General features: G+C 44.8%; 1 protein-coding gene across 1 annotated transcript in view; it reads right to left on the bottom strand.

The window, feature by feature from the left end:
- The window catches only part of ADAMTS12 (ADAM metallopeptidase with thrombospondin type 1 motif 12), a 113,834-nt gene that overhangs the window by 57,157 nt on the left and 29,782 nt on the right, over positions 1-26,895 (bottom strand). The window contains exons 3-6 of the mRNA XM_081929550.1: positions 23,961-24,132; positions 5,257-5,453; positions 2,346-2,429; positions 1,022-1,146 (exon numbers count right to left, since the gene is read on the bottom strand). Coding sequence (XP_081785676.1) covers positions 1,022-1,146; positions 2,346-2,429; positions 5,257-5,453; positions 23,961-24,132 — 578 coding nt within the window. The remainder of the gene's footprint in view (positions 1-1,021; positions 1,147-2,345; positions 2,430-5,256; positions 5,454-23,960; positions 24,133-26,895) is intronic.

The following is a 26,895-nucleotide window of genomic DNA, read 5'->3' as shown; positions in this document are numbered from 1 at the left end:
GGCTATTCATCTCCAAAAGTCACTGGGCCAGCCCAATATATTTTGTGGGCACATGTGCTAAACCCTGTCTTTGGTGCCTACCCCTTCCGCCCAAAGAATGAGACAAGAGACCAGAGTATGGGTTCAGACTGGCCACAACTTTATTGAGCTTCAGAAGTGGGAAACTTGGCACAGGCCTTGGCAGGTAACCCTCTCAGCCCGTCTGGCTGAGGATATGCAGGCAGGTGAGGTGCAGTGAGAGGGGACTGCAATGCACAAACTTACACAGCATGCCCTTCCACTAACCTCAGCCTGGGAGTTTGACCTACATGTCACTGCTCTAGGGCCAGGGACTCCCAGTTTTTGCCCTTTAACAGGCCCTGCAAACGCCGCCGCTTGGGAAGCTTGGTCAAAAGGGTCAGTCTCTTTTCTTTGGCCTTAGCCCTGTCCCCAGCTGGCCATCCATTGTCCTCCCTGGCTGAGGGCGAGTCAAAGGCCAACCAAGCAGGTGGGAGGCACCCATCCAGGTGAGCCCCTGCTTGGTGCCGCAAACCCCACCCACCTGTAGGGAAGGGAGGGTGGATATTGTTGCCCGAGGAGAAGAACAAGATGGTGCCCTCCCATGACATGTGCAGAAGCCAACTGGGTAGATATCATCATCATCATCATCACAATTTATTTAAACCCCGCCCATCTGGCTGGGTTTCCTCTGCTGTAACTAAAAGCAACAGGCTAACAGCTTAGTGGTGAAGGAGATGCTTCATGGCACACACTGTTGTGTCCTCCACCATCTCACCACCACCCCAGCAACTGCCACCTGAGGCAGATTCCTCACTCTACCTAATGATAGGACTGGCCTTTATTAACCCTTGACTCATCTAACTTCCAAGCCTACAAAAATAATAATTCTATGGTGGGCATTTAAGCCTTGCTGAGAATCTTACCCTGTTACTGAAATTTATTTGGTCTCCTCTCTTACTGAAGTAATAAGAGTTTAAAAAACGAAATCAAACATGGTGTCTCTGGCACAGTATCCTCTTACCTGGTAAGAAGGACGGCCACATCATGGTGCAGCGGGTTGGCATCAGTTTTGGGATTGATACTCTTTTGCCATTTACAAAAGCTGGCTAAGGTCTTGTCTGCGTGGTGAACTATTTTCAGCCCTTGCTAAAGAGAGGGAAATAAAAAATATATAATTATACTGCTAGAACACTAATAGCATCTACATTAATTATCAAGCTCAGTAAGGTAATTTAGATGTAACAAATGGTGCTTTTGCATGAAGCGAGAGACGTAATTATGATAGCTGTATACTGAGTCCAGAAAGTTGGGTTAAAACTGTTGTCATTTGGAATACAATGGAAAAAGAATACAAAAAAAATACAAAAAGAGCAAAACAGCAGATTAAGAGGCCTTCACAACTCACACACCAGAAGAACTTAAATAAGTTGTCAAACAAAAATGTTTCCCTTTGTTTTCTGTTTTGAAAAAAACCATTATCCCTAAATCAGAGAAAAATTGAAGCACAATTCTAGGGCCAAGAAAGATGCAACATTCTTAGCAGCTACGCAATCTTGTAGCACAATTTTTCAGAATGCCTTCGAGCATGCTGAGAACAACGTGGAACCAATTTGGAAACATTGTTCCCTAATCAATCCAAATCTTTCCTCTCCAGAGTCAAGCTCTGAGGAAAACAAACACATACATATTTTTAAGCTAAAACTCCAATATTCCCTGACCATTGGCCATGAGGCTAGGGCTGATGGGATTTAGAGTCCAAAAACATCTGGAGGGCCTCAAGTTCTCAATCACGGAATAGGGAATCACCTTGAAAGTCATGTGAAAAGCATTTACTACTACTACTACTACTACTACTACTACTACTACTACTACTAGTATTACCTCATCATCATCATTGAAAGAGAAGCAGTTCACCACACTTAACACAATTACACAACATTTAATATATATACATTTATAATTAAATTATCATCATCACCATTGTCATCATGATCACTGATTTATTAATCATCTTCCAAACAACCATCTCAAGGCAATATACACAAAAGATAATTTTTTAAAAGCCCAATACACAAGAGCAGCAGTACAGTAGACACTCATGGTAAAGACCTATTTGTCCAGCTGTTGGAACATCGATAGAACAATAGAACAACTTTCCACAGCACTGGGGGCATCCTATAATGCTTGCATATCTAGTGGCCTTCTAGAACACCAGTGCCGCCACTGAAAAAGCCTGCTTTTGTCTGGCTTCCTTCCCCTTCTCTGAAGTCTATCAAAAACTTTCTTCCTTAAGAAGAAAGTCAATGCAATGCATAATTGTTAAGTGGGGTGGGGTGGGGTCTTACCTCCTCTTCCTCTAGAAGAATCAGTCGAACCAGCACAATATGAATTGCATTGCCAATGCTTGGATCATGGAACAAGCCAGACACCTGGGCAAAGCCAGAAAAATATAAAGTTGATTAATTCATTTTCTGCAGCAATATCCCCGCCCCCACCACCCCGATGATGATGATCTATTTCCATAGCACCATCAGACATATGTCTGACACTGCACAGAGTAACAAAATATAGGTCTTTGCCTATATATAGTATGATAGCAGACCAGCTTTAAGGTCTTCTTGCTGGTGGTAACCAAGTCCTAAAGAACTTGTGACCAGGTGCTTGAGGGACTGCCTCATTCCATACATACTTGTGGGCAGGGTTCAAAATTAGCAGGGCTCCAGGCACATTTCGTGCCTAAAGATGATCCATCTGCCAGGACATCAAAAAGTCTGGGTGCCATTGTTTGCACCTGGCTCACACTCAAGGATTCCTGAAATGTATTTGCTTTGAAGCCTCGAAGTTAATGTTAAGGATAGGCAATAAGTTAAGGAGTTTAACAATAAAGAGTGGAGTGTTTTGAAAACCAAAGTATGGTACCAATATTTTTAATTGTAAACACCAAATTAAACATGTATTAACGATTTCTACTAAAAATGTGATCTTGACAATGTGTCACATGTGAATTGCATATTAATGCTTGCTTATCAAAATAATAAATAGAAAGTGTTGCTGCCCCCTCAGTGGTGACTAGACATTCTGTTTTGGTGCCCACAACCCAGGTCCCAGAAGCCATTTGGCTCCTAGTTTCTCTACCCCAGTTCCTAACACTGCTTGTGGAATGTACTGTGTTTTTTAGGAGAGGCACTTTTGACCATACTGCATATTACTGAGGTCCACCCAGTGACCACTTGGATCAGATGAACATCTGACAGACTATGCTAGGGGTTGTTCCCCTGTTCCAGAATTAGCCTTTGCAGAAACTGGATGGAACAAACCTTTCCTGGCTCACCGCTGCCCCCAATGCCATCTGGAATATTCGCTTACACTTGATTCAGTCAGAATTACAATACATTCTGGAATCTACTGCAGAGGGCAGTGTAGCTGTATGAATAAGCGTTCTAGCATTATCCGTCTCAATGGCAGAAATGAAGGGGGAGCTTGTAGCAGCTTGTTCTCAATGGTTTAACCCAGGCATGTGGAAACTGTGGCCCTCCTGGTATAGAATCATATTATTGTAGCGTTGGAAGGGACTCTGAGGATAATCTTGTCCTATGCAGGAATATGCAGCTGTCCCATACAGGGATCGAACCTGCAACCTTGGCGTTAACAGCAACATGCTCTAATGGACTCCAGTTCCCATCAGCCCCCAGACAGCACCCAATGGTCAGGGGTGATGGGTGTCGTAGTTCAACCTGGAAGGTCACAGGTCCTCATCCCTGCTTTAATTGCTGCCTTTATTTTAAAAGATTTTTTAATTTTTTAAGGCTGCTTTTTGCCCTCACAAGATAGCCTCCAACACACAATTCATACACAATCAAAATTGAAACATATCAGAACGCCATTAATTATATTTGGAAGTGCCCCTGTGTAGTTGAGTGCCGATTCTGCCTTATTCATTTATTTTATGACAAGGAAGTTCTAACCATGAGTTATGACATTTTGTTAGCATTCATGCATTGCATTGAAAAGGGATTAATTACTAAGGGCTCTTGGCTGCGTTCCTGTCAGAGCTAGTTCAGGCAATCTTCACTTCATGTGAGACAGGGATAGTCAAGGTCAAGTAATCCATTAGACACGTGGGACATTTGTCCATTGAAGGAAAATACCAGTGACAGGACACATTAACAGGGTTTTCACATCTTGCCCACCAACTGGCTCACAACCGGAGATAAAACAAGTTATCAGCCTGGCACTCTTATATCTGAACCAGGCCAGAAATTGGGCTTCAATAATCTTTGTCACGATCCTGTGATGCTTTGAAAGCATATGTTCTACTGCTGAGCTATAGTTCCCTCCCCACAAAAAAGATATGGTGCCAGGAAGAAGGGAGATCATTCCACAGATTTGGGGGCGAGGCATTAGGGAGAGAAAACCCCTCTCCCTTCTGGCAATCCTCCAAATTTCCTTTAGAGGGAGCCCTTCAAGGACAGCCTCCCTCAAGAAGCTGAGGACATGGGTAGATATACATATGGGAAGAAGCATTCTTTTAGCTCAGCTTTTCCCAACCTGATTGGAGCCTCGATGTTGGTTTCTGTGTGTTGCCACTGTGCAGTGCACTTGGAGTCACAAGACTCTGTTTTGCATTCCAGACTGTTGGAAGTCTCATGGAAGACGGGAGATGGATGTGATGTTACTGGTTTCCTGTTCCTTTGTTTTTCAATTGCTCTCTGCTCTCACAGAGAGAGGATGTATTTTTTCTGTCTGCGTAGCTTAGTAATCAAACTCTTAGCATGTAGCTCATATTTCTCGTCCTTCCATGTGCTGGATACTCTGCGTAATGGGGGAACGTGCTTGGAGTCTTATCAGAGGCTCAGGCCATTAAACATCTTGGAGGACTCAACTGGAGGAGTCGCTCGGTCGAACACTCATTGCCCCGGGAAGCCTGCCAGTCCCTAGTTAATTGTCAATAAGGGTGGACTTTGAACTTATAGCCAAAAGCCTACCTTCCCCAGCTGCAACCCCCACCATCCCTGATTGTCAGCTATGAAGGCTGGGGATGATGGGAACTGGAGTCCAACAACATTGGGAACGTAACAGCTGGGGAATTCTGCTTTAGAGATATCATGGTCCCAAGCCATATAATGCTTTATTGTTAAAGCCAGCCCTTTGAGTTGGGTCCAGAAGCCAGCAAATGCAAGAAAGGACCAGGGCTATGTGCTCATACTGTGTGGACCCAGTTAACACTTTCGCTTCCGCATTCTGTACATTACATACCATGTTTATGATAGTGAGGATATAGGATTCCACATTCTCACTTCCGTGGTATTCAATCATCTTGCTGTCAGCAACCACCAACGTCTCCACCCATCGTTCTTTGCTGACAGAACGGCGGGAGATGGCTTTCCCCGTCACCTGGTTCCTCTCCCATTTCTCCCTACGAAGCTCTTGCTGTTGGAAAAAGCTCAACGTTTCTGAAAATGGAAGACAAAAGGCATTGACCTTCTTTCCCATGTAGGCAAACTGTTATGTTACAAAAAGAAATGGGCGCGTTTGCCCTTCTCTTGGAGAAAAAGAGCTCCAAACAATACATGGAGTACTTTCTGGGAATACCTGGCATTTCAGAGCAGACAACTGGCATTTGTGTTTTAGAAAGGACTTTCAAAATGCTGGGGTATCTTTTCATCAACCAGGGATAGGGACTCTTTGGCCCTCCATATATTGTTGGACTCCAGTGCCCATCCATCCCACCCTGCTTGGCCAATCATCAGGAATGATGGGAGTTGTAGTCCAACAACATCTGGAGGGCTACAGGGTTCTCCATCCCTACTATGAATATTTGAGCACAAAACCTGTCCCAAAACAGAAAAACACCAAAATATCATTCCAAAATGTGAAACCGAAGAGCAATCTATCTATTCAGCATCTGCTGGAAACTTGGACAAGATTTCTGTCTTTTCCGTCTGAAAATGCACCAGGAACCATAGGTTGCCTCTCGATTCAATTTAAGAACTACTCAAATCGTGGCTTGAGAGCTGGGAAACTGCATTGTCCCACAGGGCAATGGAGCAATACCTGCTTTAGACAGTGATTGCTCCAGTTATTATCCTGTAAATTATAGCTGTAAATTACCTGTAAATTATAGTTGGAAAGGCCTGTAGACCCCCCCCCCCCAATTCTGAAATCACATGATTAAAATAGCCTCTCTGGTTTCAATAGGGGCTTATTTTTAAAAGCACACATACCAACTTCATCCACAACATTTAGTAATGTAATTGATAGCAATCATATTTTGCATTAGGAACAGCTTTGACTTAGCACGTATAAGCTGTAGAACAAAAAGTCCCTGTGATCAGTCATAATAAGATTTCTACTGGCAACTTGTAACCATGTAATGGTTTAATGATCTTTAATGTCAATTCTGCCCGATCAAATATTTCATTTTGTACCCTTTTTTTCTCATTAGTGTTGCATATTCTTAAAAAGACATAACATCACATAATTTGCAAAGTAACATAAATTGAATCTTTCATTCCAGAGACAATATAATCATGAAGTTACTGCTGGAAAGCAACATTAAGCCACGCTTTTTCATACAATCACAGAATTGGTGTGTGTCCATGTGTCTAATATGTCATCTAGTCTACCCTCTCAATTTGATACAGGAAACCCAGAGCTATATAATCCAAAACAAATAACTGTTTCCCACCGCCTTGGCCCACACCAATAGCTAGTGTTTTGTGGTCACTCCACATTCTCAGTCCTAGGTATTGTGTGTGTGGCCTGTCTCTTTAAGATTAATGCCTGGTCTGCAATTGAAACTCCCCTCCCTGCTTTGGGTGTGGTTCCCTTTACAGCTGAGTGGGAGCTAGTTGGAACCTTAGTCTTGCCCACTGGCTGCTATGCTGAGTTCTTGATCTGTTTTTCACAAATAGATACTACTACTGAAGCTTTCCTGCTTAGTATTATAACAGACCCATTGGAAGGTTTGGGAGTACCCTTCCCAAACCCAAGGGATGCAACATGGTGTCAGAAGTGGGCCTACAGTTTCAGTAAGCCAGAAGTATTTCTAACAGAAAGCCTGCAGCTGCAAGATGAACACCTTCAAGCCTACTTCTGAGCTACACTAGTGTAGAGGTTTTCTACCCTTTATCAGGCATTTTCTAAGATTTTTTCCCCCTATTTCTGCAAACCTTAGAATTCTCCCAAGGCTCCTTTTCAGAAAAGCACCCGGGGGTTCTTTTTTCTTTTACTAAACAAAGGATGGTGTACTTCATGGAGCGAGCTGTAATCAGTAGCATTAGTTCTTTATGAACTTGCTTCCCATCAGAGAGGGAAAGTTTTGCATGTGTGGAGACACGTTATAGCTTACTGACAACTTTTTAAAAGCACAGGCTGTCTCCATTCAAAAATGAGAACTACAGTGGTACCTCGGGTTACAGACGCTTCAGGTTACAGACTCCGCTAACACAGAAATAGTACCTTAGGTTACGAACTTTGCTTCAGGATGAGAACAGAAATCGCACAGCGGTAGTGTGGTGGCAGCGGCAGGCCCCATTAGCTAAAGTGGTGCTTCAGGTTAAGAACAGTTTTAGGTTAAGAACAGACCTCCAGAACGAATTAAGTTCTTAACCCGAGGTATGATTGTACTTTACTCAGACAGCCTTTGTCCCCCAGTTGGAAGAAGGAGAGAAAGAACTTTGTACTTGTTCCGTGGCAATTCAGCTAAAGTAACAAAATGACTGAATTGGACAAGAGGGCCTTGGGGTCTCTTCAAATTAATTACACTGAGGCTGAGTCCAAATCACAGCTGACTCCACCGGTGGTGTTTGAAGATGAGTACATATGACATAAGCCACAATCTGTAGGTATCCTCTAGCTTCTTCAGAAATTCTGTTGGATGCTTTTCCCTCAAACCAGCTTCCTTCTGATTTGAAAAAGGAAGTCACAGTCAGGCTGAGATTTATACATTTCAGGCAGCTGTTGCACATGCCACACACAGAACACTTTCAGTGACTTGGCATTTGATGGTCGGGGGAACAAATCAAGTGATGGGCATTGGGCGAAGACATCCTTGCCCATTGGTCTACACAGCAATGTGAGAATAAGGGAGACGACCTCGCTTTATTTCAAACCACTAATGTGAACATAGACACAGAACCACCTGTGAGACTGAGAGCCAAGCCAATTCTCCCAATTTCTGCTGCTCTTGGCCTACTGAAATTTACTCTCTTACACCCTATTAATCTCAGAACTGGGGCACTGGAATCTTGTGACTTAATTTCCCTAAGGCAAAAGAACCCATGGAAGTTGCAGCCAGTGTGCTTTATTTTCAAAGCGACTTCTTGCTGACAGAGTCATCAGCACTGCCAAGAGGACAGGTCATGCTGTCATAGTAACTCGTAAATAAATGCTTAATAATGAGCATCATTGACTGAGAAATGCAGGAGGTAAATAAACAGGCCTTTTTTTAAAATAGAGTACGCAATAGTGTTTAACTTTTAATATTGTTTTAATAATTAAAAAAGAACTGAGTGCTTTAAACTCACATTAAACTCCATCTAGCATAATTTTGTTCTATTTACTTCCCCAAAACCCTTTGTTAGGGAAGATGGCTATGTGTCTCATTTTACACAGGACTGTTCTCTATTTGGAAATAGTTTAAACTGTCCAATGCCCAATTAAACAATAAATAACCCTAGCAAGGAAAATCAGGGGCCTTCACAGTAACCCAACCACAGCATTTGGACAGGAAACTGAACTGGCGCACAGCCCAACTTGTCACAATCTTCCCCTCACTGTAGTGAAATGTATTCTATTTCTACATTAGCAATCAATTTCTAAATTTGTATCTATACATATCAATTGACATATTCAAGTTTCATGCAAATTGGAGTCCTATTTGGTCCTATTTTCTTCTTGAAGAATTTTATTTTGGAGCGGGGACAATGCATAAGTGCCCACTGTATGTGAAGGGGTGAGGTTTAGTGACCCCATAGCTGGCCAGCCAAAACCATCACAGGGTCTCAGGACTCTGTGCTGCCCAGCCTCTATGTGACATCAGAAGAATATCAGAACAGCTTGCTGGATCAGGCCATGGGTTCATCCAGTCCAGCATTTTGTTCTCACAGTTCCCGACCAGATGCTTGTGTTAAGTTGTGGGTGAATATATCAGACGACACAGCAATTCTTCAAACAGCTCTTGTTTATTCACAGGCCAGGACAGAACTGAACTGAAGGGTTCAGTCAGCCTGCTTATATAGAGCTCCAGTACAACGTAACTGTAACAATTTTCTAAAATTATCCAATCACTGAACGTCACTTTTGATCCCTTATTTGCATAACTATCTACAGTATCCCCCTGCTGGCCCAGGGTGAGAACTTCAGTACATAACACTTGTGAGAAACCTGCAAGTGGGATGTGAGTGCAAAGGCCCTCTGCGCACCCGTGGCTCCCAGAAACTGGTATTCAGATGCACACTGCCTCTGACCGTAGGGGTAGGACATAGCCATGGTAGCAGTTGATAGCCTTGCCTTCCATGAATCTGTCTAACTCTCTTTTCAAGCCATCCAAGATGGCGGCCTTCACTGCCTCCTGGGAGAGTTTAACACTGCACAGTATGGGAAAGTACTTCTTTTTGTCTGTCTGATTCTTCCAACATTCAGTTTGGATCAATGTCCACATAACTCTAACAGCCTTCCCCAACCTGTGGGTCCCCAGTTGTTGTTGAACTACAACTCCCATCACCCCAACTAGCAAGGCCAGAGCTCAAGGATGATGGGAGTTGTAGTCCAACAACATCTGGGGATCCACAGGGAGAAAAACTTCTATTGCCTCTTTTTATGTATCCTCTTCCTCAAATCAAATCAAATTTTTATTGTGGTCATAGACCAGCATAAGGGGGAGGGAAAACTATGTTGAACTATAACTATGTTAAATTCCTTCCACTGTTACCTTACGCCGCCATTAGGTTACTGAGTCTTACTCCCAATCAGGTAGGCGCAGGACCGAAACTTAAATATCCTGAACAACTACCACCAGCTGCTAAGAACTTCTGTGTTCCTGGCAAAATATTTTTTAAAAAATTTGGTCCATGATTGTCAAATCGTTTAGCCTGGAGCAGAGCCTCTGAAGCTCTTGGAAATACTACGTAGGAGGTATCCTGATGACTACAGCCTTTGGCTTCAGGGCTGGGATCATTTGCCAAATGCTAAATGTTAAACCTGGGGGTGTTTTTAAGTCTGCTGAAAGCTTCTAACACTCCAGACGGCCACCTCTTCCCCACATGACCACCCATTTGCCATATTTTGCAGCAGGGGTCACCGGGAGTTATTTAGAATCCAAATCATTTTAACATATTGCCCAATGAGTCAGTGCTCCGAGATCAATTGTCTATAATGGTTTCCAACTGCCACATGGTTTTCCATACAGCATAGAGCTGAACTGAGACTGTGTGGCCAAGGGCCAAATCTGAAAACACAAATTGCACATATCTCAGGGCTTATACAATGCAGTGAGCTGCGCATGTGGTAGCTATTGTATATCAGCATTGCAATTAAGCAGCCATCTGGTGATGAAGGGGAACTGTTCATATTCCTTTAATAATGAAGTTGATTTTTAAAAATAAAAATAAGGGCTCATTAGTTTTATCTGCAAGGTGGCTGCCTTCAGGCCTGCGTGCGAGCACTTTTCCAAATTGGAGGGGGAATCATAGTTTTATGGCAGCGATTTCTACAGATTCCCGCCCTCCCCCAGCCTTTCCCCCTGGTTTCTCACATTTAATAAATTAAGCTGTTAGTGTACTAAAGGGCTGGGGAACCTCAGTGCATTCAGAACCTGAATTCAAGCCTCTGTGTGTCTCTGTTTGGCCCCTGGGACTGGTCTCTGCCTGGTCACACCCCTCCCCAGCCCAGTAGAGCTCCCCTCTTGTGTGCTTTTGACTGCCTTTGTCATTGAACTCTGATAATGCTTTTTGCTTGTCCAGATGGAGAACAGAAAGGGGAATGCAATACCCTCCTCCAACATTTCTGATGAAAATAGGGACATCCTATTCCATAACAACAATAGAAATAATTTTATTATTTAAACGCTGCCCATCTGACTGGGTTTCCCCAGCCACTCTGGGCAGCTTGCAACAAATATAAAAATATAACAAAACATTTTTTAAAAAAATTTCCCTATATACAGGGCTGCCTTCAGATGTCTTTCAAAGGTTGTATAGTTACTTATCTCCTTAGCTTGGAGGTCACATAACTCCATACCCTCCAACATTTCTCCAGTGAAAATAGGGACGTCCTAAGGAAATAGGGACATTCCAGGATCAAAACAGAAACTGGGACGGCTCCTGTAAATCTGGGACTGTCCCTAGAAATTAGGGACACTGCGCTGTGTGTAGGAACTAGCCTACTACAGAAAGGTAAGAGCGCAGCACTGCGTCAGCTGCCGTTTGTTAAGGGCAGTTTGTGTAGTTTGTTAAGGCTGCTGAGTGTTGTTAGGAAACCCTTAATAAACTATACTTCATATCCCAGGATTCTTTGGTGGAAGCCATGACTCTTAAAGTGGTATAAGAGCGCTTTCAAATTTATAATGCTGAAGTGACCAGATGTATCGGCAGGCTTATGAGAACTCCCATAACGGTATGTATAAACAAACAAATAAACAAATGGAGGAAGACAAAGGGGTCAGAGATTACTGACTGGCTATTGGGTTTGGGACACGGGTGGTGCTGTGGGTTAAACCATAGAGCCTAGGACTTGCTGATCAGAAGGTTGGCGGTTCAAATCACCGCGACGGGGTGAGCTCCCGTTGCTCGGTCCCTGCTCCTGCCAACCTAGCAGTTCAAAAGCACGTCAAAGTGCAAGTAGATAAATAGGTACCACTCTGGTGGGAAGGTAAATGGCATTTCCGTGCGCTGCTCTGGTTCGCCAGAAGCAGCTTAGTCATGCTGGCCACACGACCCGGAAGCTGTACGCTGGCTCCCACGGCCAATAAAGCGAGATGAACGCTGCAACCCCAGAGTCGGTCATGACTGGACCTAATGGTTAGGGGTCCCTTTACCTTTATTTGGTTGGGGGTGGGTGGGAAGGACATGGCAAACCAGGGGAAGGAAGGGATGGAGAGGTTGGGATCCCGCCCGCACTGCAACATTTGGTGCCTTTTCTCCTTGTCCCATTGTAATCACAGCGTGCATGAATTTATCTCTGTGTAGCCTGACAAAATTGATGAGGCTTTTCATAGCTTGCAGCCCACTTCCTAAAACGCTTCCATGGCTCCAGATCTGGGCTTTAAAACAAAGAAGCAAGCACACATACATACAAAACGGCAGCACTGCCATGTAGACACATCGCCGACAAAAGGCATTTGGGAAGGAAAACTCTTGAAGTGTTGAGCAGCCTACTGTGGCGAACACAACACTAGGCAGAGAACAGGGCATAGCTGTATTCCAAGCAACCTCAGAGAGTGTGCAACCATCTCCTCTAAAACCTGAAATGTTATTCTGGAAACCAGTTTGGAAGAGAAAACCAGTGGGCAGAAGTGCCCCTGTCTTGGGATACAATGCCATGTGTGCAACATATGGAACGAAGCTGAATCACTGGACTTTGGTGCAGAGATAACAACAGATGGGAGAGAGCGGCCACTGGCTCATTTCCCTCCCCTTTTTGGAACAGGATTCCGGAATGACTGTCTCTTCAGCTGCCACAGAAAAGAAGCCCTTTTTATAATGTAAAAGGTAAAGGTAAAGGGACCGCTGACCATTAAGTCCAGTCGCGGACGACTCTGGGGTTGCGGCGCTCATCTCGCTTTACTGGCCGAGAGTGCTGGTGTTTGTGCACAGACAGCTTCTGGGTCATGTGGCCAGCATGACTAAGCTGCTTCTGGCAAACCAGAGCAGCATGCAGAAATGCCGTTTACCTTCCCACCTGAGTGGTACCTATTTATCTACTTGCACTTGACGTGCTTTCGAACTGCTAGGTGGGAAGGAGCATGGACTGAATAACAGGAGCTCACCCCGTCGCGGGGATTCGAACCACTGACCTTCTGATTGGCAAGCCCTAGGCTCAGTGGTTTAGACCACAGTGCCACCTGCATCCCAGTTTGTAATGTACTCATCTACAAAAGTCATCCCTGCAGCTTTATGGATAACTTCATTAGTTTCCCTCTTCCTTCATTTCTGCAGGAGTTTACAGTTACTCTTGTGTAGGGGGGGGGCGCCCCATTTCTCTGGCTTCTGCTAGTGTGCAATACGTTAGTTGAATCTGGCCTAATATTTTTAGTATCATAGTAGCAGAAGCACATTCCATTTCATTCCTGCAGTCAGGTGGTGTTGTAAGGGAGTTTAAAATGGAAAACGGCACCTGCTCAGATATTTACGATACACACATACACATGGTTTAGCAAACCGCTTATCTTTTGCTCTGATATATCAGGAACATAGGCACAGCTTTAAAGCATGGAATGGCCAGCGAGCAAGGTAAGATTGGAAGAATATGTTGAAGGCAAAACACCACAAAGTTAAATATACCGTATTTTTTGCACCATAACACTCACTTTTTTCCTCCTAAAAAGTAAGGGGAAATGTCTGTGCGTGTTATGGAGGGAATGCCTATGGGTAGCATGCCTACGGATTTTCCTCCTCTAAAAACTACGTGCGTGTTATGGTCGGGTGCGTGTTATAGAGCAAAAAATACGGTATATTTCATGCAGAGGGGACATTCAGCATGCTGTTCTTACAGTGGCTAAGTACATGTCTATGGAAGGCCCCAAAGCAGAACCTAAGAACAAGGGAACTAATGATTCCCACAACTGGAATTCAGAAACATATTGCCTCCAGTAAAGTAATGTATCTTTTAGGGAAGCAAAATGGTTATTTAACTAGCTTCTGCATTCCCCTCCTCCTGTGTTATTATGCAAACCATTCTGCAGAGTTCTTTTATATAAGCCAGCATGGTGTGATATAATAATGATGATTATTACGATCACTTACAATCTGCCCTTCAGTATGAAAGTTCCAGGGTGCTGTGCCATCAATCGTACAATTATTATAAAAAGCTTTAAAAAAAGATAAAAGCACAGAAACAACAGCTATAAACCTGACAAAATCCAGCAGAGTGATACCATGAAACCAAAATAAGTCCTAAAACCTGCAGAGAAATCTGAGGACATTGACAAGCTGGAATGTGTGCAGAGGAGGGCAACCAAAATGATCAAGGGTCTGGAAACCAAGCCTTAAGAGGAACAGTTGAGGGAGGTGGGTATGTTTAGCCTGGAAAAGAAGACACCAAGAGGAGATAAGATAGCTATCTTCAAATATCTCAAGGGTTGTCTCATGGAAGATGGAGCAAGCTTGTTTTCTCCTACTCCAGAGGCTATGACCTGAACCAATGGATTCAGGAAAAACTTTCTGTCAGTAAGAGCTGTTAGACAATGGAACGGGCTTCCTCAGGAGGTTGTGGGTTCTCCTTCCTTGGAGGTTTTTAAGCAGAGGTTGGATGGCACTTGTGGTGTAGTGGTTAAGAGCAGTGGACTCGTAATCTGGTGAACCAGGTTCGCGTCTCCACTCCTCCACATACAGCTGCTGGGTGACCTTTGGCTAGTCATACTTCTTTGAAGTCTCTCAGTCCCACTCACCTCACAGAATGTTTGTTGTGGGGGAGGAAGGGAAAGGAGAATGTTGGCTGCTTTGAGACTCCTTCGGGTAGTGATAAAGCGGGATATCAAATCCATCTGCTTGAGATTCCTGCATTGCAGGTGATTGGACTACAAAATCTTTGGGGGTCCCTTCCAACTCTATGTTTCTTTGAAAGCACTCTTATACCACTTTAAGAGTCATGGCTTCCCCCAAAGAATGCTGGGAACTGAAGTTTGTTAAGGGTTCTGACGTCACAAGTCCACAGTTCCCAGCACCTTGAACAAACTACATTTCCCAGCATTCTCCAGGGTGGTTAAAGTGGTATAAGAGTGGTTTGGATGTATGGTGTGGATGTGACAGGAGTTTGTGGCAAATCTTTCACTCACTGCAACAGGAGTAACAAGCAGTGTCTGTCACATCTGGCTGTCTTAAGTGTGTGGGCTTTGCAAAAACAACAACAACACCCACACCCACACCCACACCACAGAACGCTGTCTTATACAGACACTTTTCTTTTGTCATTTTTCTGACTTTCAAACAGTAAGGGAGAAATGGCGGGGAAAGATAATACTTGCAAGGAAGAATAATTAAAGTCGTTTCAATATTGTTCCAGCGAAAGCTGAAATTGTATAGGGAGCTCATATGCTTATTGTAACAATTTTCATGAAGATGACAGAGCTTCTGCACAGCTAATCAAATTCGTAATCTTGCAAAGAAAACAGCAATGATGAAAATGCATCCCAAATGCCGGCACTCCTAATTTCCAACATGCTATGATCTTCTTAATTTCAAGGAACATCCTGCTTTCTTCTCACAATGTGATAATGAAGGTGGTGATGACTGAATGGAGTAGAAAATATTGCGAGCTGTACACTCTTAATTTCCCAGAGACTTGTAATCAGGTTCCTTTTTAACAACTCGCACAACACCTTCTCCCACTGCCTAGAGTGGGGGAGAAAAACCTTTGGGTTCCTTAGCTCGTTGCAGACATGATTTGGATAGATTGAACATGTGCAGAGGGAACAGCATCATGGTAACAGACTCATACAATGTGTTTCTATGCCTGAAATGAACCATTACACATACCAAACATTCAAATAAGACATCACCACATCCCACACATCCATGCTACCTGAAAAAGCCAGCATAGCATGCCCACTGGTTTTGGGATCCCCCATCCCAGTAGTGATGTATGGAGGTGAGAGCTGGACCATAAAGAAGGCTGATTGCCGAAGAATTGATGCTTTTGAATTATGGTGCTGGAGGAGACTCTTGAGAGTCCCATGGACTACAAGAAGATCAAACCTATCCACTCTGAAGGAAATCAGCCCTGAGTGCTCACTGGAAGGACAGATCCTGCAGCTGAGGCTTCAATACTTTGGCCAACTCATGAGAAGAGAAGACTCCCTGGAAAAGACCCTGATGCTGGGAAGATTGCAAAGAGATCAAACCTATCCATTCTGAAGGAAATCAGCCCTGAGTGCTCACTGGAAGGACAGATCCTGAAGCTGAGGCTCCAATACTTTGGCCACCTCATGAGAGAAGACTCCCTGGAAACAACCCTGATGCTGGGAAAGATGGAGGGCACAAGGAGAAGGGGACGACTGAGGACGAGATGGTTGGATAGTGTTCTCGAAGCTACCAGCATGAGTTTGACCAAACTGCGGGAGGCAGTGGAAGACAGGAGTGCCTGGCATGCTCTGGTCCATGGGGTCATGAAGAGCCGGACATGACTAAATGACAACATGCCTAGCACCTTTTCCTAAAGAGTTTTTGGACTCCTGGCTTACTCCTGAACACTTTCTCTTGGTTCATCCTTTATCTCTGGCTTGTTCCTTGCTCCTGCCTTGGCCCTTTGAGTGCTCGGCTGCTGACTTGTCCCCCCAGCTTCTGGTTCTCAGCCGCTGGCTCACTTCAGTGTGCGGCCAATTGCTCAACCCCGACGCTGCTCTGAGCACAGAAGCTCCTGCAGAAGCACATAGGATGACCTCCCCTAACAATGTGCTTCAGCTATCAGAAATTTAAGAAATATGGATGTTGATGTATTGATACTCTAGGGCAGGAGAGGGGAACCTATTTCAGCCTGAGGACCAGGTTCCCTTCTGGGCAACCTTCCAGGGACCAGGCGCCAAAGTGAATGGCATTCTGCCTGATAGTCACCCCCATGCCCCTTATAAGATGATACGATACAATAACCTTATCATTGTACAATCATGTGATAATAAGGGATAGATTGTACAATTAAGAAGAAGAGTTTGGATTTGATATCCCGCTTTATCACTACCCTAAGGAGTCTCAAAGCTGCTAACATTCTCCTTTCCCTTCCTCCCCCACAACAAACACTCTGTGAGGTGAGTGGGGCTGAGAGACTTCAGGGAAGTGTGACTGGTCCAAGGTCACCCAGCAGTTGCATGTGGAGGAGCAGGGAATCGAACCCAGTTCACCAGATTACGAGTCCACCACTCTTAACCACTACACCACACTGGCTCTTCTGCATGTGATCCCTTTCAGCAAGAGCTACAAATATATGGGCAAATATATTACTTTGGAGTGACTAAGTTGTGTTTTCCATGAAGTTCCCATGACACTCCATTGTACATAACAGAACTTTCCCACCATTCGCTTGAAATGTAAATGTGTTTCAGTTTTCCAACATGTTTAGCTTCGGCTAAGCATGTTTTCCCTTTCATGCTGATTGAGCAACTCTAAGACAGTGGAGATAGGGGCCCTGCAGGGACCCTGCTGCAGAAACAGTCAAATGTCTTTGACCCCAGATCACTTCACCACTAGTTGTAGAGCTCTGGGACTTGACCCCATTCCTGTTGAGTGAAAAGGTTTCTGTAAACAATCCTGAGAATTTGGACTGGGATAAAGATATACAGTTACTGATTATCCTCCTTACAGATGATGACCATCTCTTTTCCTTCCAAGTGAGACTCGGCAGACCAGTTTGCCATTTTTAATGTTTATCTTGGCAAGAGAATTTTTTTAAAAAAAGAAGGAAGTGTAACCCAACTACAGTGAGTGACAAAACTTCCATTCCCCCAGGCAATTAGGGTGAAACAGCTGTCCTTCACTAATTTTGTCCATGACTAATTCAGAAGGAATCTGACCCAAAGGAGCTGGGGAGTCTTAGCTAGGGGAGGGTGGAAATGATTTGAAAAAAGAATTGCGTGTCCTGTCTGCTGCAGATTTGGCCCAGTGCCAATTTCAGGACAACTTGGATGATGAGGGGTTTTTATTAGATCACGTACAAGGAGGAAAATAACAAGAAAGTGTTTCATAAATGGGAGGCAGGATTTGCAGTGGGTTCTCTGAGCCCCCTACGCCTAGGATAGTAGGGTGTGTGAACTGTTGTCCTCATTTGTGAGAGGCCGTGAAGTATCTGCACTACAAATTTAAATCTGTTTCAAACCTGGTTTAAGATATGTGGTGGCGTAATAGCTAAGCATATGAGCCCAGCCCAGAGCTCATCTCCACAGACTTTGGTTCCTTCAAGGCCCGGGAGAGGAGCGCCCCCTCAAAAATCTGCACCTGGTCTCATGGCTCCTCTGGCACTCCCCCATGCTACACCCCTGAACCAAAGCACAACCTTTGCCTTTCCATTACAATTCCAAACCATCTTGCAGAGCAGTGTAACCATTTAAACGGCAGACATGGAACAGGAACCTCTATTAAGGAGGAGGATTGTGGCTTGATTGTTTTCCCCATTCTCTGACAGCCCTCCTTGCTTATTTCTCACAATTACACCCGACAGCCTCAATCCAGCCGATGACATCATTGCTCTTGCTTGTGGGGGGAGGGGGAAATGTCCTAGAGCTGCACTCCTTCTCTACTGTGCCACTTGAGTGTAATGATCTCTGGCAGGCAAGCTAAGCCTGCCTCAATAAGAATTAATGACTCTCCGACAATTTTACGCATGTTTATTTACAAAAAGACACATCCAGAGCCTGGCTTCTCACCTGCTCGCATAAATGCCTGTTGGTCTGTCTGAAGTTTTGCCTTTCCCACAGCAGGAAGGACACCAGACTCCTGCTTTTCCCCTCTTGCCCTTCCGCCCCCCTCTGATTTTATCCAAACACCTAGAATGGGGACTGAGAGGCTGACCTCCCCCCTACTCCCCACTGACTTGACACAGACCCAGATCTCTGCTTATCTGCTGGTTGCCTAGCAATGCTCCGGCTGCCTTCCAACTCCTCCTCTTCTTGAGAGCTAATAGAGTCTTCCCCAGGAAGGAGGGTCGAGCTGCCCTCTCTCAATTCTGTCAGCCAGTTTTCATCTACAGTTCAATCTCTTAGTTCACTTAGTTCAATCTCTGAGTCTAACTCATCCCCTGTGCTCTGGGAGGCCACATTCCTGACATTGAGGTGCTCAAGACCGAGGAAGGAAGCAGGGAGGTAAAGGTCATGTGATCCTACCTGGACCCTGAGATCATCTCAGACACCCCCACTCCATCAATGAGGTACACCCTGGAAAGCTAAGCACTTTCTGAACTGTGTAAATGCATAGGGCATGAACCACTCAAGTGTGAACGCAGTGCCTGCATGCAGATTAAGAGCTATCTCCCACCTTAACTCACCAGCAGACTGCTGAGCCATTAAGTGGGGATCATGGAGTCTGTGCACTCCAAGCCTTCCGTCTCACCAAGAAACCAGGAGATTTGAATTTCAAGGTTGAGCAACCTACTGTATACTGAGTGAAGAGACAAGAGAGGACTGTGCAGGGGCAGAGGGTGAGGATGGAGAAAAATTTTAACCTGCAAGTGATGCTGGTGAATTTTCTGCCTTTGAATTCATTTGTGTAATGAATTCAATAGATAGGTAATCTGGGACATTTAAGAGGCCTGAGATTCACAAGTTTCATTGTTCGATTTTACACATCCCCATCATTAACAAAAACAAACAAACCACAAATATAACTTCTGCTGGCTTCCAGCTCTATACCTGAACTCTTCATTCATTTCCCCATTAAAAAAGAAATTGCATAATGGTTATAGACACCATAATATGGAATGAACCAGAAAACCCAGAATTTTGACACTTTGCCTTACCTAAGCACTCGGCAAAGGGCATGTTGTTGCTCTTCCTACATTGTGTAGGCCTAGTAGTAATTTGTGTAGACAACTCATTTTTGATGGAGGCTAGGTTTGAATCAGGGACACAGGTGGCGCTGTTGGTAAGACCTCAGCGCCTAGGACCTGCCAATCACATGGTCGGTGGTTCGAATCCCCGCGGCGGGGTGAGCTCCCGTCGTTCGGTCCCAGCTCCTGCCCACCTAGCAGTTCGAAAGCACCCTTAAGTGCAAGTAGATAAATAGGTACCACTTTATAGCGGGAAAGTAAACGGCGTTCCATGTGCTGCTCTGGTGCCGGTTCACCGGAGCAGCTTCGTCACGCTGGCCACGTGACCCGGAAGTGTCTGCGGACAGCGCTGGCTCCCAGCCTCTAGAGTGAGATGAGCGCACAACCCTAGAGTCTGTCAAGACTGGCCCGTACGGGCAGGGGTACCTTTACCTTTACCTTTTAGGTTTGAATCACACCAATATGAATCAGCCCACTTAACACATGAAGAATCCTTCTCGATGATAATAACTTCTTTTCTAATAGTTTGTGTAAACTACTCATTTTCGCACACAAGGGTGACTGGAGCTTTGTGATTTTCCCTTCTTCAATGACAAAGTGCCTGCCGTTGAATAAATGACCTCAAATACAGGAGGATAATAGCCTAACAGCACAGACAATATCTAGTGTGTTGAACTGTGCATACCACTCTTCTACTTTCCCCAGCCAAGTTTTTAAGGTTGTGGCTGAGTTTTGTGCTATGAATTCAAGCATGGTAGGATGGGAGGGGGACAGAAAACAGAAGAGCCTCTAGCTCAGCCTTTCTCAACCTGTGGGTCCCCAGATGTTGTTGAACTACAACTCCCATCACCCCTAGCTAGCAAGGCCAGAGCTCAGGGATGATGGGAGTTGTAGTCCAACAACATCTGGGGACCCACAGGTTGAGAACCGCTGCCTAGCTTAAACCATACCACAAATATGCTGGAACAGAGCTCCAAACTCTCCAAAAACACACCACACCATGGATGGTGCCACAGATGACTGCAGGAATGCTTCTGCCATCCTTATTATGGGAAGCAATTGGGATGCCTCTTCGATCCTTCTGCTCTGTCTTCCTTTGATAGAGTGACAGAGGGTGGCCACATGTCCTACTTAAAGTCTGGTTTAACAGGGGTCGCCAAACTTTTGGGACCCATGGGTATACTTGGAATTATACTATTTAATTACTCTTGATTTGTTGTACTTATCTCATGGAATCTCAGAGAGTTGGAAGGGACCCTGGGGATCATCAAGTCCAGCCCCCTGCAGTGCAGGAATATGCAACTGTCCCTTACGGGGATCAAACCTGCAACCTTGACGTTGTCAGCATCATGTTCTAACCAACTGAGGTATCTCAGCTTTTTCTCCAAGGAGCTCAAGGTGGCATTTACAGCTCCCTTCAGGGACAATTTCTGGTGCAGAAGGGAAAGGCTGGTGCACACACTCCACATTCACACAGCCATTGTAGTCTCAGTCTGGCTCACTCTATGGGGACCCTATCTAAAAAGAGAGAGATTGCTGTGTGGAGCACACATTTAACCCAATTCAATATTTCTTAATCCGTAGGCATATTTGTACCACTTGGGCATTTAGCTTTCAAGTAACTGACTCAATTTCTCATGAGCAGGGGAGAAAGCAAACCACAGCCTAGCATATTCTAATGAAGTCACACGGGAGTTTTGGTTTTTTTTTTAAAAAAATATAATAATTTAGGTGACTTTTTGTGAATCTCATTTCCTATGCTTTAGCAATTCCGAAAATGTCCATTCAAAGCATGCCCCAGTAACCACGAAAACTAGATAATTATCTCAGGAAATGCAAGATGAACTTTTCAGAATGTGAGCAAAAGGACATAAAAAGTCAATGGTTCATGAGCTGCCGAGCCCATTCTGCACAGAAAAACCTAGTGTTCCAGACATTGCCTTATGCATGCTTGTTGTTGTTGTTTATCTCCAGTTATTTTAGAAAAAGAAAGAATATCCTCTCATGCATGATCACCTCCTGTTTTTTCCTTTAGCTTGCATACAGACCTACCCCTTTCTTAAATCATTTCCAGGGAGAGGATTTGGGGCACATCAGGCATGCTAATTCAGTATGCTTGGAATTCCCTGAGTTTTAATTCAGAATGTCTGGAACCCCACAAGCAGGTGATTACGATTCTGTTGATATTTATCCAGAGCACAAACAGCATAGCCCACAATGGTCTCATGCAGGGTTGGGGAACCTTTTTGGGACTGCTGACAGCCATTACTACAGTAGAAGGCATTGTTGGGTGGGGCCAGAACCACATACAATCACACAACACCCCCTTGACATATGCACAGACACACAATCCCAGACTCACGGGATTTCAGTAACTCCATGTGTGTGTCACAAAGTGCCGCAGAGTTTATCAAGCAACGACAGCTCTGAAATACGGTACCCTTTACTTGTTCAGGTTGTGCAAAGGTGGGGAGGGAGGACTCAGTAACCTTGCAAAAAAAAGAACCCCAACAGAAAACAGAAGTTCAATATGCACCTCAGCTGCAAGTGACTATCCAAAATCCTCAAACTTCAAAATGTGATGGCACCTTGAAAATGGTATATATGCAACTGCAAGATGCATCAGAGCTTCTTACATATTTTCAAGGAACACATTTGATCCTCTTACAAAGGTAAGAGCTGCCTTTATTTATTTTTCATTTATTGGGTAAAGGTAAAGGGATCCCTGACCATTAGGTCCAGTCGTGACCGATTCTGGGGTTGCGGCGCTCATCTCGCTTTATTGGCCGAGGGAGCCAGCGTACAGCTTCTGGGTCATGTGGCCAGCAGGACTAAGCTGCTTCTGGCAGAGCAACGCACGGAAACGCCGTTTACCTTCCCGCTGGAGCGGTACCTATTTATCTACTTGCACTTTGATGTGCTTTCGAACTGCTAGGTTGGCAGGAGCAGGGACCGAGCAGTGGGACCCCATCGTGGGGATTCGAACTGCCAACCTTCTGATCGTCAAGTCCTAGGCTCTGTGGTTTAACCCACAGCGCCACCCACGTCCCACCTTTTTCATTTATATCCCACCTTTATTCCAAGGCGCTCAAAATGGTGTACTTGGTTTTCCTTCTTCCCATTTGATCCTCACAACAACCTTGTGAGGTAGGTCAGGCTGAGAAACACTGGCTGGCCTTAAGTCACCTATGCTTTGCAGGGCATCAAAGCCCTTCCCCTTCTGCTGTTCCCCACCAATGAGCTCATGGGCAGGAGGGGACCCTGAGGGCCAATCTAACTGTGGTCCTGTTTGGCCTACAATCCAGGGGTATTGCATGCTTTGAAGTGCAGGATCTTATTGTGACAGCTCCCGTAGCCAAGCCCTATACATGCACACCAAAGAGCAGCAGTAAGTAGCTTAATAGTTTATTAGGATCAGCATGGCTGCAACCCTGTGCATAGTTTCCTGGGAGTAAACTCCATTGAACTCAACAGCCCTTAGTTCTGACACAATAGGAACAACTTTTAGAAAATACTGAGCTTTAACGAAAGATTTTCAGCCAGTTAAAAAGCAACCTTTCACTTTGAATTAGAAATGTGAACAGCATTGCAATGAAGTGTTTTCTTTTAAAGGGCTAGTGTGAAGTGGGGACCTCATCAAAGAAAAGGAAAGAAGTATCTAGCCTTGCATAATTTCCCCCCACATTCTCTGACTTTTCATATGCTAATCTGTTACAAGCAAGCACCAAAGGCTTACTATCATCTCACTCACTTCCCACAGACTTTTAATTACCCTGATGTTCCTAGTCTCTAGTCCATTTGCCCCACTATACCACAGAATATGGGACAAAACCATAGGAAGAAACCTGTTGTACTTGGTGACTTTCTTTCAGGCACTCCTCATATCACTTCTGGTGCATTTTATATCTATGTAAGGGATGGGACGACAACTTCCATAATTTCTGAACACTGGCCATTCTGGGCAGGGGCTGATGGGAACTGGAGTCCCTCCATCAGGAAGGCCACAGGGTCCCCAGTCCTGATCTACATTAACTAATCTAAAACCTCCTTAACTGTCAAAATCGCATAAAACTGAACTCTGACTCCTCACAACTGTTGCCAGGATTCTCTGAGGGAAACTATGACTGGTTTCAAAATAGTCCAGATTTTTAGAGTATTTTTGCCGGATGCTTCATGAAACAGCCATGGGGACAGGTTTATCTCCAGATGAGATATTTGGGGTTGGGTTACTGAATGAAAAGGCATTAAAATAAAAAGATTTGAATGTGTACCATTCACTCCACAAGTCTGTTCCTTCTTCAAACAGGTGCTTCGTCGTTTCCGCAAAGCTTTCTGAAAGAGATTTGCCTTGTAGACTATATGGGCATAAGGGCCTTCTCCTGACTGATATTTCTTCACCGGTTCAATGAAGTAATCTCCATCAGGCAGCTGGAAGTATCCAGCCTGAGAAAGGAGAGAGAGAGAGAGAGAGAGAGAGAGAGAGAGAGAGAGAGGAGAGAATACATAGAACCATTACATTACATTATTTATTATCCACCCTTCACCAGAAGCTCCCAACGATGTGAAAATACAATACTGTCTTTTGCGAGTGTCTCTTGATTTTTCCACCTTTTGTTTCACGCAGAAAGGTGGGTGGGAATTTTGGCAACTAGACAGAGGAGAAAGCATAACCTGACATTGTGGAGCAAACTTCACTTGGGTTAAAACAAAAAAAGTTGCCTAGCAACTGGCAAGAGTTTCTGAGGGGTGTGGTGACACGGCCACCTCTGCCCCAAAACACATAGTGCCATCAGTGAAAAAGGTGAGTAAGGCGGTGAGCCCCTGCTCAAGCCCCCACTTTTGGACAAAGAAGTTAATCTGTGAACAAAAAGGAACTTCCATCTTGGCTCTAGGTGGGTTAGCAGGATTTCTGATGTTCACTCTTTGGGGCTGTATTCTCATATAAATATTGCACTTCATTGCAAATCTAAGTTGGAGTGTACCTGTGCGATAGTTTACCCTTTTAGCAAGGATATAACACATATAATTTTCCATACCCTTTATGGCTGGGGTAGCCAGTGTAATGAACTATCACTCCAATCACCCTTAACCATTCACCATGCTAGCTGGGGCTGATAGCAGATGTAGACCAAAAGATCTGTGCTAACCCCAATACATTATGGTGTATTAGTGCTGAGCTGACTTATTAATTACCCTTTTGCTGCCTGAATCATTCACCATGCAATCAAAATTTTGCACACCACCTACAGGAAGACGTATTTGGTGTGAAGGTAAAGTAAGAACAAAAGGTGGATTTTTTTTTTTACAAAAATAGCAGCTTTTTGACGTCTGAAGCAATTCTAACATACCACTGATAGATGTCAAGATGAACCAAATACACTGAACCAACAGCAGTTAAAACACCATGTGTGAACTGTTTCTTATGTCATTTATGTTGAATCATAACTAGTTTTACCTCCCTGCCCCTAGATTTCATCTCACGAATTTCACCTTTTTTACCCATATTTGCATGACTCTAAGATCTAAAAAACCAACAATTGCATTTCTTCCAATCTTATCAACCATTCCTAGGCTAGGATGAGTCACAGCAGTCGGCAAGACTCTCCTGTTCCAGGCCCATGTTGGACCGTTTTCTATAAAAAAAACAGGGAAATCACTTTTCCACTAGTCTGTTGACATGCTACAGTCCCCCTCCCAACCCAACCCAACCCCAACCCTTGAATAAAGACATTAAGACGCAAAAGGGCAATTCAATTCTTCCTAAGCACATTAAAGTAATAAAAATGCATAACACAGCTTTCAAAATGCCAGCTGCTATTGTTGCCCTGATTGTCTAGAGTTCAGCTGGAGTTCTTTTCAGGGGGAGCTGGGCTAGGCTGGGCTTGGGGGCAGTTCCACTCTCCCAGCATGCAGAACATTTCGTGTTTTCATCCTGGCAAAAGTCGCCCAGCTGCAGGGAGAAAATGCGCATCTAGCAAATCACGCCTCTTTATGATCTGGTAAAGCAATGTGGGAAACTGTGTCGCAGAGCACATTAAAATGTGCAGATGCCAATTTACAAAGAATGACAATGATTTAAATGGAGATATTCTGGGATGTGGGTGGTGCTGTGGGTTAAACCACAGAACCTAGGACTTGCCGATCAGAAGGTCGGCGGTTCGAATCCCCACGACGGGGTGAGCTCCCGTTGCTCAGTCCCTGCTCCTGCCAACCTAGCAGTTCAAAAGCACGTCAAAGTACAAGTAGAGAAATAGGTACAGCTCCGGCGGGAAGGTAAATGGCGTTTTCGTGCACTGCTTTGGTTTGCCAGAAGCGGTTTAGTCATGCGGGCCACATGACCCGGAAGCTGTACGCTGGCTCCCTCGGCCAATAAAGCGAGATGAGCGCCACAACCCCAGACTCGGACCTAATGGTCAGGGGTCCCTTTACCTTTATTCTATATCTCAGCATGGTGGGGAAGACTGTGACCAGCTGTGTGTGTGTGTCACTTAGAGGCTAGAAGTGTGTGTCAGGCACAACGCTCGGACACGATGCTGTTGCATGGGGCATCCGGGCATCGCCTGGCAGCTTGGCTCCTGTGGCTGGTGGCGGCTCCTCCTCCTCTTCCTACCACTACCGCAAGCCAAGGGCTGCTTCCCCTCCACGGCAGGAGGAAGAGGAGGAGCTACCACGTTCCCAGCTCTTGCAACCGCAGTGAGCCACTGTGGCCACACTTCTGGAAGCACATTTCTGACACCAGCTTCCTGAAGCACACTGGCATTGGCAGCCTAGCAGGTCTGCCGGCAGCTTGGCAGGCCTGGCACCAGTGGACTGGCAGGCATTGTAGCAGTGGCAACACAAGCTGCCCATCAATTTTAGGGGGGCTGAAGTCACCTCAATCCCTATGAGTTGCGGCCCCTGTGTGTGCGTGTGTCTGGAACCACTGCAAGTGCTTTTTTGTCACTAAAGACTTAACTATGAGGCATGTGTCTTCCTTGGCTGGGGCAGGGTACCCACCCCTATCCCTTGTGGCTGGTTTCCCCCACTTAAATGCTCCACCAGGTTATTACTGTCTTTCCCATTGTTCTCTGAAACCAGAAGCAAATCCATCTGGAGGGTAATGCAGGGGTTTGTTTGCAGAGGAGAATCAGCAGGCACAGAAAAGGTGAATTGCACTCGAAGATACTGCACCCTGTATTTGAACTATTCCTGCACACATGGGATTGT

The sequence above is a fragment of the Podarcis melisellensis genome, assembly GCF_964234715.1.
Source record: "Podarcis melisellensis genome assembly, chromosome: 11".
Lineage (NCBI taxonomy): Eukaryota > Metazoa > Chordata > Lepidosauria > Squamata > Lacertidae > Podarcis > Podarcis melisellensis.
This window is presented reverse-complemented; position numbering and strand designations above follow the sequence as displayed.